This window comes from Perca flavescens, chromosome 23 (genome assembly GCF_004354835.1).
Source record: "Perca flavescens isolate YP-PL-M2 chromosome 23, PFLA_1.0, whole genome shotgun sequence".
In the NCBI taxonomy this organism is placed as follows: domain Eukaryota; kingdom Metazoa; phylum Chordata; class Actinopteri; order Perciformes; family Percidae; genus Perca; species Perca flavescens.
In genome coordinates, this window is record NC_041353.1 from 17,430,957 (window position 1) to 17,447,243 (window position 16,287).

The 16,287-nt window shown below is 40.9% G+C and overlaps 1 protein-coding gene across 3 annotated transcripts in view; it reads right to left on the reverse strand.

Moving 5' to 3' along the window:
• Positions 1–1,421: 1,421 nt before the first annotated feature.
• tbc1d22a (TBC1 domain family, member 22a) overlaps positions 1,422–16,287 on the reverse strand; it is a 131,307-nt gene continuing 116,441 nt past the window's right edge. For all 3 annotated transcript variants that reach the window (XM_028570956.1, XM_028570957.1, XM_028570955.1), the window contains one exon: positions 1,422–3,616. In XM_028570956.1, coding sequence (XP_028426757.1) covers positions 3,488–3,616 — 129 coding nt within the window. In that variant the 3' untranslated portion in view covers positions 1,422–3,487. The remainder of the gene's footprint in view (positions 3,617–16,287) is intronic.

Sequence of the window (16,287 nt, forward strand, 5' to 3'; positions counted from 1 at the left end):
GTGTGTGTGTGTGTGTGTGTGTGTTCGCTAATAGAAAACAGGTTCCAGCCAGATAAAACCTAGGCCTTCATCACCATGGAGATGTGTGTGTGTGTGTGTGTGTGTGTGTGTGTGTGTGTGTGTGTGTGTGTGTGTGTGTGTGTGTGTGTGTGTGTGTGTGTGTGTGTGTGTGTGTGTGTTTGTGTTTGTGTTTGCGGAGAGACTGGGTTTACAGGCAGGCTAATTTGAGATTGGCAGCATGTGAATGTGTGTTTGTTTATTAATCCATTTCTTTTCACAAACTAGGCAGCTACTTCTTGTTTAGGGGGAACGACTGCATGTGACATTACTGCAAAAATATAGAATCTCTTCTAATGATTTGAAAAGAAGGATGGGGGGGGGTGTTACAAGCCTGCTCCGTTTGCCCATGAGTTACACACGTGTGCGCACGCACACACACACACACACACGTTCACAGAAAGCACAGTAGCTGTCAACCTCCCTCATTATTAGCTGCCTCAGGCATCCCCCATGTTTTAGATTTTTTTGATAACTTGTAACCACACCAACTAATGTAGTTAGCTAATGATGTGAAAGTAACTCTAGGTTACTACTGTCGTAAACAAGAGTTCCTTAAACTTTTACCTCTTGTGTTTTTGGTTTTGGAAAGGCAAAAAAAAAAAACTCACTACAGCCCTATCCGCACAGCTTCAACATGTGGTGACGTCCAAATCTTGACAGGCGTCAACCGATGTTCAGGGGAGGGGTAAAGCGAACCAGAGTGTTACGGTATTAAACAGTTCATGTTGGTGGCTGACGCACCCAAAAAATAGATGTGCACAAACAAAAAGATATTTTCTGTCTTTTCACAGCAAATGCAAAAGGTGATACTATTGCTTCCAGAAATCAAGAACCTTTCAAGTTCATTTGAGGTCAAAAACATAACTAAGATGTTGTCTCATGTCTCCAGAGTCAGGCACAACTTAATAGGCTTGTCATTTAAACAGCATAACAAAATAAAACCAAAAAAAATGGAAAAGACCCATCTGTAAATTGTAAAATTGAAAGAATAAATCTCATACAAAAAGAAAGAGAAAGACAAGAAGGAAAAAAAGGCTATAGACTTTCAAATTAAGTGCAGTTTTTCCTCGTCAGAGAGCATAGGAGATGAGGGGCTTGTGAGACTGGTGAAGATTGGATAAAAAAAAGATCCCAAGTGTGATCAAAGACTGACAGCTCTCAAGGAAAAAAAAAAAAAAGCGCTGAAACTTCCAAAAGAAACACAACGCCCGTCCCTCTCTCCTTCCATCTCCCCTTCACACACCTACGCACACCATCTTTGTGGGCTGGGGTGACAATAATGGATCCTGGCGGAGTCGCAACAGGAGGCTCTAGACGTTAACAGCTATGTGTTATGTCATGAATGTCTGATTACCCCCGAATCCCCTAACATTACACCAATATGGTGCTATTGACTTTGGGTAAAACATCCCATGTGCTCCTTATGAACAGAGCGACAAAGACAGGAGAAAGACAAAGGTAGTGTAAAGACGATGTTAATCAGGGAGTCCTGTGCACAAGAATATTAAGGTTCTATCGTAATGCACCTGCTGCTTTTGTTCAGTTATGTGCAGCTCGCTATATGCAAACGTGTTTTACATTAAAGGGTGAATGTAATCGTTATCCGTTTCGGTCATTGATATTTAAAGCCATGATTTTTATTTATTTTTTTATTAACAGCAAAGGGTCTGTCCCTTGTGAAATTAAAAATGCATTTTGAAAATAAAAATAAAAATCAACACTAATTTTAAGGCAGGGAAAAAAAGGCAGCTAAACCCTGACTACGTGGAGGATATCAAAAAAGGATTGGTGCCGGATACACATGATTCAATTAGTAGAACCAATATGGATCAAACATGTGTAATTGGTTTGTTTTTGTTGTTTGTTTTTTAAAGGTGTCAGACCTTCCTTAAATGAAGAAGCTGCAAAAAAAAACACCTGTGCACCTGTTGCTTTCATATGTTTATAGGCATTAAAATGAAGTGACAAGGAAGGCCTTGTGGAAGGAATATTAATAAGAATCAGTCAATCAGGTTGAGCTCAGCGCAAACGGCCTTCACTGGTGTCCTCTCGCCATAACTTGATTTAAAGTTTTTGAGGTGGAACTACTTGATGGAGAGACTCTTTCTACCTATAATCGTCAGACAACATATTGGAACGTGGCATGTCGCATTTTTTGTTCACCCATAAAAATTGGGCCCAAAAGACAGGAGAGGAAGGGAGAGTAAACAAAGACAGCTTGGATCTTAATTAAGGCAAAATTGTTCATTTGGATCTTACTTCATAAACAACCCTGTGAAGAAGCACTTTTGTTGTTGTAAATATCCTAACTTAGCTTCCATGAGATGATTCCATTTCGGAATTGAACTTGAAATAGTTTATTTTGCCCCCGTACTGATGTGTGCATGTTTCTAAATTTAACGACATATGCGCAAATGTGTGCATGTGGGTTTCTAGGTTTCTCTACTTGTGTGTTCTGAGGTAGTCCTGGGTTCAGAGACCAGGGGTGGTTGAAAGATAAGACATGGCCCTTTTATATATAAGCAGGTCGAGTGGGAATAAGTAGCTTTCTTCCTCCAAATGGCTTATTAGCGTCTGCGATGTCGATCTGCGCGGGGAGGGATTGGGTTGGTGTTTGTGGATTGTAGAAGGAGGGAGACACGTTTCCCCTCACAGACTGACAATCTCTCTCTCTCTCTCTGTAAAGTCCTACTGTTAGTTTGTCATGAAGGAAAACAAACGGTGCCCCTCTCGGCACGCAGCAGGAGGAAAAAAAAAAGAAAAAAAGAACAGGAGAGGTCATGTTCCTTCAGGTGGTGTTGTGACCAGGAGAGCGGGCTCAGATATGTAAACCATCCAGCGCTGTGCCCTTTTGCTATCTTTCTTTGTCTTTGCAAACTGAAACAAAGGTCACATTTTGGCCTCAGGACACACAAAAAACTATGTATTGCCATGGCATTGGATTTTCATTTTTTTTTTTTTTTTTTTTTTTTTTAGCAGAAAAGAAACATTTTCTGAGCCAGACCAACCTCCCGGCAGCGTTGAGCTCGTGGTCCTGCCTCAGGCCCGAGGTTGTACTTGAGCGGAACAAACTCTAATAAAAAGTTGCGGCCTTCAGTGTTGAAAGAGGGTTCTGCACTGGACTGAAGAAAAGCACATTTCAGAGCTGATCGGAGAAAAATAATTATAATAAAAAAGGAAAAGGCTTCACCATCAATATGTTAAAATGCTACACCGCACGTCCTCTCAGTCATTGGTTGATTCTAATCTCTTAGTAGCTGAAAGGCCCGTTGGGCAATATCGGGGAAGGGAGGTTAAGAAAAAGGGAGGTCCTTCCCTGAAGGAAAAGAGGCCTCTAAGTTCAGTTGACGACTGCAGAGCAGGAAAGGAGGAATAAGAGGAGGAGGAACAGGAGAAGAAGAGGAGCAGCTGCAGCGAGCCACGCTTATCATCTCTTGTAGTGGTTTGGCGCGTCAGCAAAGGCAAACTTCAACCTGTAGGCTTCAGCCAGCAGTACGCTCACTTCCTCGTTGCCCCAGTGCATTGTGGGAAGGTTCTGCAGGAGGATCATCAGACCCTGTTGGGGAAAAGAAAAAAAATGTTTTAGAGAAAAGAGGACATATAACGTTGCAAGAGGAAGAACAGAAATGATTGAACAGATGACTTTAGGAAGAACACCAAACAGTGATGTGAGAAGGCAATATAATAGTGCGTTCCATTTGTACTCGGAAGTCGGATTTTTTGAGGTCCAAGTCGGACAACCTCAGAGTACCCCAAGCTCAAAATCCAACATGGATACCCTGTGCATCAACAGTAGTGAAAGCTGTGGTAACACAGTTATTAGCACTTCTGTCTTATTTGTGTCTCACCAAATCAGTTGGACACACAGTATTGTCCATCTTCTATCCGTGGACATGTTGTTATGCTGTTTTGTATGCACAAATAACTGTAATGCGTTGTTATCAACTGGTATTGCTAACAATGGCTAACCTGGCTAGAGCTAACCCCCACAATGAAAGAACAGACGTGTAAATGGAACGCATTCAACTCGGGTGTGACGGCAATCCCAGCTCCGGCTGTAAATGGAAGGCACTCTAAGTGGAGATGAATCAGGAAAAGGAAAGGAAAGAGAGGGGAAGTCAGTAGGTGATGCATTTTATTATACTATACCGTAAAAAAACAAACTGTCTAATTGACAAACTCAGCAGCATGGGTTCGGGTCAGGATCAGACTCTAACGTTGGTATTGTGAATCCTCTATCTCACCAAGAACCAAGTTGTTATATTTCCTAAGTAATCTAGAAGAAGTTGTACACTATAGCCGCTTTTTTCTGACCGGAGGGATCTTTGCAGTTCCTAGAATATAAAATTCCTAGAACCCTTTTTATCTCGTGTTCCGACTGGACCAATTTGGGGATTTTTAAGTTCCTCTGGCCGCAGTTCCTGTAACTCTTCCAGCTCCTACTTCAGGGCAGGGTCTTCTCGCTCTTCACCTAGGTCAACGAGGGTCGGGTTTCTGGTACAGACAGACCAACAACGGGACAATTTTAACAATTTTCGCCATCTTATTCATCACTAATTTCACTTCTGACAATTTTTAGGCGAGAAATGAACTGTTTAGATTTAGAATATAGGCAGTCTTGCGAAAATTGATGCCAAATTGACAATTTGCTTCAAAGTGTTCGGAGTTGAGAAGCTCAATAAAATGAGGCGACAGCCAGCAGGCGCCGCTAGCTCGTCGCTCGGCCATGACTGGCTCAGAGACCGAGGTCAGCTGGAGGTCTCTCAGACCGCGCTCGTAAATAACAGGCTTTTATTACGCCGTTGACGGTTCGTTTGTTTAAATATCCCAACACATGTCCATCATAAGATTAATGGGAACCTGTGGGTAGCTGTCTTTTCGGAGTTAAACTCCACAAGCGTGTCCTACGGCTGGCCGTCTCTCACACACACACACACACACACACACACACACACACACACACACACACACACACACACACACACACACACACACACACACACACACACACACACACACCCCGCAGCAGGCAGAGGCGGGGGAGAGAGAGATATGTTTCTCTTCGGGAGACTTGTTTAAATTATGATAAATATGCTATATACATTAGATTTAGTATTTAGTTCATACTTTTTTTTTGGTGCATTTGTTTTCTGATTTTAACGCTATAAAGACCGTTACCGTGCTTGCATCACTCCCTTACCCCTCCTGTAGTCCCTATGGCCACAGGGCCAGTGTGAATGCAAATGGAAAAAAAGGTTTTGGGGGAGAGTAGTTAGCAGAACTGTCTAGAAGTGGACTTTTTCTATAACTACGTTCCTGTAACTACTTGGTCGGAAAGCGGCTTATGTGTACACTTGACAGGGAGCGAGAACTAGAGCTTATTTGTCTGCAGAAAATAAATCTGCAACTATTTTGATATCGAATCGATTAATTGAGTAAGTCATTTTTCAAACATGAATGGCAAACACCATTTACAACTGGTATCCATGCAATCTGTACCTGGAGAGCTTATCTGGAATGCAATCGGCCACCAACATCTGGCAGCGATCTGGCTGCGAATCACTCATCGCTAGGATGCAATCAAGAAAAAATAAAATCCACCTAACAAGTTGAAAGGACACCTGCCTAGTTTCTCATCAAACCTGTCGAAAAAGATACAGACAACCATCTTTCTCAGCAAAGGAAAAATAAGCAGAATCCACATCCGCAGCATCGCTTCCCTTCATCTTGACAACATGTTTGTTGACCACCAGCCCGGCCTACCTCATTTGCATATTGCCATCCATCATATATTGAGCTATGTAAGGAAATATTACATAACGTGCTGTCAAAACGGCAACATTTGAATGTATTTTATGTAACATTCCTGTGCGTTTCTTTCAGATTTACAGTTTGTTCAATGACAGTGAAAAAACTACTTCAGCTTCAGGTCTTTATTGCATTCTGTTATCTATCTGTCTGGTCACATCCTGGGACATTGGAACAATAAACGAGGACACAACAGATAACACTGACTAATACCAGGTGCAAAGGCCTGTGATCAGATGCCATTATCTGTTTAAAGTACCCAGATACAGATCGTATGTTAATACCAGGTATGAATGGGGCCCAGAAATACTAAAAACCAAATGCAACTACAGCACAAAGTATTATTACAGGCTGCAGTTGCCTTTGGGATCCCACAAAGTACACCCTTTGGGGTAAATGCTAGTGTAGCAGACAGGCACAGTTGGACTTGCTTTCTGCCTCTTCCTGTGTATTTGAGTGTGACACAGGTGTTATTAAGTCAGTCAAAGTGGTTTAATAACAGCTGTGAGCGAGAAAGAGAAAGAAGATAAAGAGGCAGGTGTGAGTATGGGGGGGGGGGGGGGGGAGGGTGGGGAGAAAAAAGAAATCAGGAAAGAAAGAATAAAGTGTCAAGTACAATTCAGTGGAGTTTAAGCCTTTCCCCAGATTCCTGTTCTGTACATTACTATGTAAGTAAGAAGACAGAAAACAGCAACACACCCTCACACACGCAAGTTGACTTCAATCTCGCCAACTAATGCCTGGGGAATGAGATGGGATAGCAGTGAGACAGACTGATTGTGTGTGTGTGTGTGTGTGTGTGTGTGTGTGTGTGTGTGTGTGTGTGTGTGTGTGTGTGTGTGTGTGTGTGTGTGTGTGTGTGTGTGTGTGTGTGTGTGTGCGCTATAGATCAGTGTCCCAGGAGCTTTCATCATCAAGGCTGAAATCATTGCCGTGACAACAGGGTTTACAACCAATCCTGGTGTTAATAATCACATCGAAGGACAAATCACGCTGAGTCTTCTGGTGTCTACACTCATCTGGCTCCTGAGCAGTTTGCTGCCGTCTGAAAGGACCCTGTTGCTAAAAGAATTTCAACACTGTCAAAGTACTTCCAAATTCCAATGCATATTCCACCCTCATCTTTGCAAGTCAAACCACACACAACTTCACGTGGGTATAGTCACCACAGCGAGGCACTTTGTATTATTTTACCCTCCTACGTATTAAATTGATGGTGTTTGACTCCATTAATTTTTTTCCTTTCTCGCAGGTTTTTAATGAGCCGGTGAGACGACCCTGATGACTTTTCAACAAAGAGCATTTGTATTCCGAGGGAGAGGGGAAAAGTACAAGTTTTCTTCGACTAATTAAGCTCAAAGCTGCCATCCTAGCCAGCTTTTACAGATTTGTCTGCAGCTGTGTTTCACCTCTGCCTTCTGAATAACTTAAAGAGGAGTTTTGACATACTACCTTTGGAAATGTGTTGTTGACTAAAAGAGTGAAAGGTGATTATTTTATTGACAGACTTTTGTTAGCCGTGGGCCCTTGAAATGTGTTAAAACCCTGTTGGAGCATTCAAAACATTCACACGCGCTGCGAGAGAGCGCTGCTGAAACTAATATGGCCGCCGGTGTCGTCAAACATAAAAATCAGATTCTCTCTAAAATGCAGCTCCATATCACTATCATCAAAATCCAGCTGCTTGTTAATTCTACAAAAAAAAAAAAAAAAAAAAAAAAAACGCTGTTATGGATGCTCCTTTGTGAAGAAGACCTGGACTTTGACTTTGAAAAGGCTGACCTAATAACATCCCCCTTGGTTCAGAAAGACACACTGCTCTGAAGTGAAGTTTTTTCGCTCTGAGGGATGGCGAGCGGAGGAGAGAAAAGGCAGTCTGATCAGAATTCAGCTCGCATTTTTTCTCATCTGTATTCAATAGAGCAACACTATCAGCGCTCCTCCTTTCATCACTCACCCTCCAGTTCTCATACACACACATATATATATACGCACGCACGCACACATTCCAAATCCAACAACGTTGCTCACAGCTGAAGGACTGCGTGTCCGCACAAGGGCCGTCATGTGTTGCGTATTTATGATTATTTTATGTCCGCTCACGTGAAAACATTCCGATGCTAAAGAAAAAAGAAAACGTTTGAACTGCAGATATCCTGCTGAACATCTGAAAAGCACATTAAGCTTAAGAAGAAGAAAGAGGAAATAAGTAAAAAAAAAAAAAAACATCCGAGCATACTGCAACTGATTTAATTACATGTAGTTCTTGTGTTATGTGACTTAAAGAGCACAGTCTGTGTGTATGTAAGGTATGTATTTATGTGAAGGTGTATAGTAAGTTTTCTGTGCATCGGCCCGGTGGTCTTGGATGCCCGGGGGGCGATACAATGTGTACTATTGATGTTACTTCAAAGCAAACCTTTGAAACAACGGATGGGAAATGATGGCTGATATTATTGACAGCAACAGTAATGTATTTACTTAATGTCTCGCTGAAATCAAAATTCATTTTTGCTAAATAAAAAAAAAAAGAAATGTATATCTTCTTGTTGAATGTTCCTCCGTGTCGGGACAGCTGTACAAAGAGAGATCCCGTCTGATATTAATATGGACAGCTTACAGCCACATCTCAGATATAAAATGTCTTATTTTTAGCTTCCACAGAATAGAGATGGACAAGTAGTAGCAGGGACATTTTAAATAAATCATCAAAAGGCGCTAATTGCTATGCTACAGAAGAAGGACCAACCGCCATCTAATCAATTCCTGCTTCAAGTGTTAACAGCCGTTAGGCAACACACCCAAACAAACATATACACATGTGCACTTGTGCCTCGTTCGCCACAAACGTACACACCCATAGTGACTGAGGAGCTTCATTAGGAGCATATTTCTGCTAGGTAACCATCTGCTGGCTATCGCTTCTGTTGGGCTAATGACTTTAATACAGTTTAATTGCATACATCTCGCTGTCAGGGGGCAGAACTCAGCACTCACTCCACTCCACACAGGTGGCAAAACTCCCCGCTGAGAGGCCACGAGTGTCTGTGTGAATGAGTGTGTTGTGTTTACATGAGGAAAAAAAAGAAGGCATAAGGAATCTGTGCAATCCATGGTGGTGGTGTCTCTGTGTAATAGGAAGAAATCAGTGAAAGAGATGATACAGCAAATTAAAGGTACAGACGAGACAGAAAAAGGAGACAGAGATGTGTGTGTATGTAGGTAGCCTTGTGTGTGTGTGTGTGTTATTTAGGCATGAATATCCATTTATCCCACAATACTGACAAACACATTGATCCACCATTATACTGTATACAGTACGCTCCAAAAGGAAGGCAATTAGCTCTCCATCTCCTACGCTTGGCAAGGCTTAAAGTGGTTAATGGCTATTGATAGTGAAGGGAAAGCAGATTGTCAATAGAGTCGACTCATGCTCTTTCTTCAAAAAGTAAATGGGATAACATAATGGTTACACAGAGAGCCAACTGGCAAGTGAAATTTACTTGCTGTGTGTGTAGTTATTGTTTTTACCTGCATCTGACCTGGGTGAGCTGATTTAATACGCTCCATCCTCATCTCCATTTCACATTTGTAAAGCCGCAAATGCTCAGCGGAAAATCTCCCCCTTAGCTGAATGAGAAGAGCTGCTGATTTCACTCTGAGAACTAAGCGTGGGTTGCGTGGAGTAAGTAAAACAAAAGCCACACAATAACCTGAGGCAAAGCCGAGCTGATGAACATGAAGACGCCACATTTCTTAATACCGTATATGCTCTACCAGGAAAGTCTGGAGTGCGAACATTGGGTTAAATGAAACTATGTTATGTATGCATGTGAGTTACAGATGGCTATAAGAGCTGAAGCTTAAAATGGAGTCGGAGAGAAATAATACTTCAAATGCTATTAACAAAGTGACACACACACACACACACACACACACACACACACAATTAAAGGCCACTCTTCCTGTGAACCACATAGTCTATTTGCTGGCAGAATGACATGGTGCTAAGTGAAGTGAGTACAATGAGTGCCCAAAGTCCTGCAAGGTGCCTCGCTGTCTTTCCTGTGGTGTCAACTACAGCTCCCCACAGCGAGCAACAAAAACCCAGGGGAAATTAATGGGGCAGAGATGACAGGTGTGTTGCTCACAAACATACCAACAGACGCACTTTTGTGGCTAAAAATGGCAATCGTCTGTAGTAGCTCCTGTGTTTCTTTGACGTCCCACCTCCAACCTCCTTCAACCAACCACATCTACATGAACGCACAACCGAGAGATGAGCTTCCTCACACGCAGACGGTCACCTACGTGCACAAACACTCCAGGGTGCTGGTGGTGGTAATGGTGTTTTGCAGCACCCTGAGGTGTAATGGGCCTAGGCACGGCTCTGTCAGGGCCATTAGCTTGCTGTAGTTCGTATAATTACACAAAATGGGCACTCTGGCAAGCAGTGGGTGCTAATGTAGGAGTGGGGCACTGTAGCATACGGAGGTAAGAGCTGATGGCAATGCCAAGTTTCCTTGCAAAAAGGTTGGCCGGTAAAAAGCTCAGTTGATTAATACAGTGGCAGCACTTAGAAGTGTCCCACCCTGCCGCGAGAACAGGTGCGCTTGAGCTGCAGCATGGCACATGTTACGATATGTCAGTTGAGGGGCGCTCAGCTTACACACAGCTTTACACAGGTAAATCGATGAGGCTTTTAATTAGGGCTGCAACTTTTATTTACTTTTTATTTAGCTGCAATGATTAGTTTCACAGTCGGTTAATCTGTTGATGACTTTCTTGTTTAATCGATACGTTGTTTCGTCTACAAAACGTCAGAAACGTTTTCCAAAGCCCAAGTTGACGTCCTCAAATGTCTCGTTTTGTCCACAACTCAAAAGATATTCACAGAGGAGTGAATAAAATATATATTTACATTTAAGGAGCTGGAATCAGGGAAATCTCAACTTATTTTTTCCACGATATATAACTCAAAGCGATTATCAAAATATTTGCCGATTAATTTAATAGTTGATAACTAATGAATATTTGCAGCTAGTTTCTTTTAATCAGCATTTAAAATGTCTATTATGGTGAAAGTTAGAGGAAGTTGTCTTATTAACTTTGCTGCCAAACAGCCAGTTACAACTCTGTTTAGTCCAATCATGCTCTTTGTAGTCTCCTATACTGTGTTTTAAACCAGCGGTTGTTTCAATTAACGTATTTTTATGTTTCTGTTGTCAGATAACGTCACTAGCATGAAATCGCAATTTAATCGGCCATAACACTACATGTTTACCATCAGTCATTCCCAAGCTTCTGAGGTTTTGATGAAATCCTTATTCCCAAATAGAAAATAAATAAATTAAAAAATACAGTTTAACGACCCAAAGTACCCAAGATTCACGCCTACATACCTATTCACTTTATTTTCCTTTTGTATTACTATACCACAGTTGAAACAGCAGTACCATATTATTCATGCAGTAAAAACATATTCCATTGTTATAGTAATGGACCATGGGCAGTGCAGGCGTGTCAGGTTCGCTTTTAAGTGGATAGAAAATGGAGACTCATTCAAACCTTGCCTGTCTTTTGTCTTGGAAATGTCAACAGCTGTCTCTAGAGGAGTACCTGGGGCAAGGGGGGGTGGTTTAAGCTGTCTCTCGCATTTTCAAAGTACTGCAGTTAGCCACATCTAAGCAGTACACAAACTCGTCTTTCTGTGAAAAACATTATTCCATTAATTAGTCGACGAAAACTTGTACTTTTCCCCTCTCCCTCAGGTTGTGGGAGCACCCAGCAGTCATATGTTAATCCTCCACTTAGCTACAAGTGATTCAGCTCACAGCTTTTCTTATAATACTGTGTATATAGTGTTTTGTATGATATCCATGGAAAGGATGTTGGATCTGTTTTGGCAGGAAGTTTAGGATCAGTATTTATACATCTTAAACCACAGCATGAAAGAAAAAAAAAAAAAAAAAAAAAAAAGTTCAATTACTTTTTTTCAATATAGTTGACATGAAAAATGATGCCGAACTAGATGCAAAATGAGCATGTTATAAACCCAAAGAGGCACGCTTGCATAGTGCACTTACATAGTGATGGAAAAAAGCACTGTAAGTAATGAAATACAGTATGATGACTTATGCAATCACAGACACGGTTTTAGTCCATTTTAGTAAATTGCATGCATTCCTGGAAAGTACTAGAGAAAAAAAGATGAATGTATAAATAAAAAAAGTGTCTCATTTAACATTCATGTATTTCTAGCATGCAGTAGGTCAACATCAGTCCACGCTTGTGTAAACAAAACTAATTCATAAAGTCCTGCTATGTCTTTTTATAAAAGGGAGAAGATAAGGGGACGTGTGGGATGGGGGTTCAACCTTTGGTAATTTGAATACTGTGGGAGTGTGAATGAGAATGGATGACAGATTGTTGAAAGCTTTGAGTACGCATGCAACCACAAGTGTGGGTGTTAGTGTTGAGGTTATCATTTGGAAACCCCAACCCCTACTAACACCTCATATAATAATGTATTTTAATGGTTTTAATTAAAACTTTAAAAAAAATAAGAGCGTTAATAGATAGTATTCTGTGAATACCTTGAATTTTTCTGCTCTCATCAGTTCATGCTCACCGTCAGCGGGCTTAAGTCTTGCACCCATTCTGTACCAGTCAATGCCAGCGCAATGACAAGTTCATAACCTCTGGAAAGAATGCAGCCAGAAGCAATTTAAGTATTAAAACAGTTGTCTGTGCTCCCTCTGTGTATCGAAGCATTTATGGGGATATTTTACTCTGCTTGAGTAGTTTCACTTTTCAGCACACACAACTTCAAAGCTCGAGAGCAGTCAATATTTAACCATTTGACCCTTCTGCTTCAACCATCACCACCCAAAACACTTCTGTTTTCACACTGTTGCAAACATTCAAAACCACTTCAGAAACGCATGAGCCAATCCACTGCAATGCATTTTTGCTGTGGGTCTACGCTTGGAATACCATGCTGACTACTGCTCTGCAAAATTGGCAATATGAACAGTTCAATGGGCACTTACCATGAAGAGAACAGGCCCTATGAACTTCAACATACAAAATTTTACAAAAGAAAAATAGTGCCTCAACCGTTTTTCTCCAGCTGTAATCCACCGCCAAGTTCAGAAAGGTTAATGGCACCCTAAACAAGAGTTCATGGTCGCTGAAAAAAACAACAGCAGAAATGGCTCAGTTCTTGCTTTTACTGCATATAAGAGCATTTAAATCTAAAATTCAATATTTATGTCTTGAATTGATATTTATGACCCAGCACATTCCTCAAATCTCCTTCCTCTCTTTTCTTAAAAGTCTATTTCTCCTTCCTCCTGCAGTCTATTTATTCCTTACAAGTGGGTCGATATTGCTGTTTATTTGGCATTTTTGTGTCTTAACAGAGTTGAGCTTTTGTCAGGGGCATGCAATTGGCTTATGGGCTGACAGAGAAACTACTGTTATTTTGTTATCTTAGGACAAAAAAGCCATAAAACTCTGACTCTTCCTATCTCTTTTTTCCTCTCTATTGCAGATAAAGCTCAGCCAATGATAATGCCGGTAATGACACTCCGACGGCAAGCTAATCATCCCACACACAATTGTTTTGAGCAGATTAATGCTTCTAGGAGACTCCTGGCAATGGCAAACTTGTGTTCGCATGCATTGATCAACAGAGCAACAACACGTCTCAGTTGTACAGCTAATAAACAACTGCGCTTGTGCGCATAGTTTAGCACAAACACACACTCACTCACTTTATGTCTACCAAATGCCGCACCATGAGTGATCACTACTGACTTTCCAAGCAGCTTTGGTCATCAAAAACGTACGCAACAATAATTCAGCGGACACGCCCACGCACGTTAGCTTTAAAGTGAAGTTTAGCTGTCAGTGATGGAGAGCATGGAGGTGGAAGGAGAGCAATGAAAGACGGATGTCAAAGAATAAAATGCAGGATGGGCGGAGGGCTACATAATTACTTCTACCATATTAAGTTCTCTCTCATTTTTTTCCCTCTTCTCCTGTTGTTTTGGCACAAATAGATTCATATGTCACATCGGGCGCAGCACTCAATCAGCGGGGTGATTATTAAAAGTTGTTTACCAGGGGTGGCCTTGTCTCACTTTCTACACTAGTGACTACAATGCCATCCATCAGAGGAGCTGCAAAGCCCTGAAAGGGTCTGCGCGATACCAGCCAAGTTTGGGGAGAAAGTTATGGGGGAGAAAATGAAGAGCTCCTTTTGTGATAAATGGGGGGAAAACATGGAATTAATCAGAGGAGGGATCAAGCTCTTTACCGGAAATTACCAGGTGGCTACTTGCTATTGCTCATGCACACACATGCAGATATAAAATAAAAAATAGGTGCACTGGCTAGATTCTATGGTATGACTGAATTCTATTCAACATATAAGATCATAAAAATGACAGATATACAAATTTGCATGTAGAATGCATTGCGGTGAAGACAGAGAAAGTGATATTTTTTTCCAGTAGAGGGCCCTATGGACTACATTGCTGGCAACACTCTGCAGCATTTGTGTTGGCAAAGTAAAACATCTAGAGTGACCAGATGTCCTGATTAAAGCACAAGAGTTCCAGTTTTCAAGCATTTGTCCTGGCGTCAGGACAGGGACACACTTTGTTCCGATAATTACACTGAATGATTTCAGTTCTTCCCCAAAATAAACTTTAAAAAGGAGGTCTTTGTGAAATGTGTCACCGAGCAAAATAACGACTTTATTAGAACAACGATTGGGGTAAATTAACACCAATGTCTTTTTCTCTTTTATCAGTATACAGAACAGTGGCAGGGAAAGCACAAGCACCATGCTATACCTCAGCCATAAACTGGTTAAATTAGTGTTCTAAATGGGAAAACAAACTCTTCAGTGGTGTAGTAAAGGGAGTTGGCAGTGATCTGCAGCTACCGCCCCCCAAAGCACAGAAACAAACAGATTTATATATAGGCAGATAAAAGGATGCCTATTATATGCTCATAACATGAGCATACCTTTGTATTGACATTCTGAAATTAAGATAATTGCATATTATGTTTCCCCTTTATATCTACATTAAATAGAAAACAGATGGGCAAAACACAGCAGTGAAATTCACTCGTACTTTGTCACTCTGTATAAACATATTTGGAGATTTGATTTATTCTAATAGTGCTTTTAGTTCTACAAAGCTGTCATTTGGGGTCTAGTACATTGTTTGTGCAGATGCTGCAGTTAATAACTAACCGAGGTTTCAAATAAAAAATACATAATCACTGTCCCGTCACTACAGAAAAAACAAACTTATGCCAAACAAATGTATGCCAAATTGAATTCTAGGTAGAGCTCAAGGTTTTCATCTTTACGATATAAGAAATCATCCTAAACAAAGTCCCGTTGATTGAAATGGTGCAGACATTTCCTGAACACTGTTGGTTCCTCTATAGTCCCCTTCTTTCCTTTATTGCCATGGCAGCCTAACCCAAGGCGTTCTCCACACATAACTGATCAGAGGACAGATGCTGACATTTACAAAAGGTCCACAGTTTTTTACACCCCATTAATTAAAGTGAAAACAAATCTTTGTCTCCCTCTTTCACTCTGCCACCTCTCACTCTCTTTCCTTCAGCTCCTCCGGAAAAAAAAAAAAACTGTAGTGACAGTGATATTCCATTTACACAGAACTAATAGGTTCGCTTTCACATAAATGCTTGGCATCACATTAACAATCACAATGGGGGATCCTCGCGACGGGGACTATTCGGCCACGCGGACTAATGAAATCTCAGGGAAACCAGGTTAGATGGCTGAGATCAAGAGGTTCAACTGATGGCCATGAAATCCATGCTGACAAATAATGCTCTTGGTTTTGTTTGTGAATGGATATAAATATGAGTCAGTGCGAGTCTGTAGATTCTTTTACGTGCTGCTCGACCTTTGACATAAAAAAATAAACAGATAATATAGCCTCATACCCAGGAAAATGCTAAATCACAATACATTTTATGCATTAGAATAGTATCATAGGATAGGAAAACGTACATATTACAACATTAATAGGGTAGGTCTCACGCATAATTGAGCGCCCAGCTGTTTCTTTAATCACCTTTTATTACAAGGACTAATGCTTGTATGCAATTTGCATCTTAATTGATGGGGTAAGAGTAGGCAACATGTATGGTATAAAAAAAAAAAAAAGAGACTAAAAGCATGAGGCATGCAATGTGTGTTTAACATTAAATATATGTTTTGCTTTTGGAAAACTGACTTTAAATTCACATAAAGTGTAGAGGGAGTATTATATAATGTATGTTAAGGCAATCTTATGCATAAAAATCAAATATGTCAATAGAAGCTGTACATACACATTAAAGATTCAAACAGCATTTATTGAG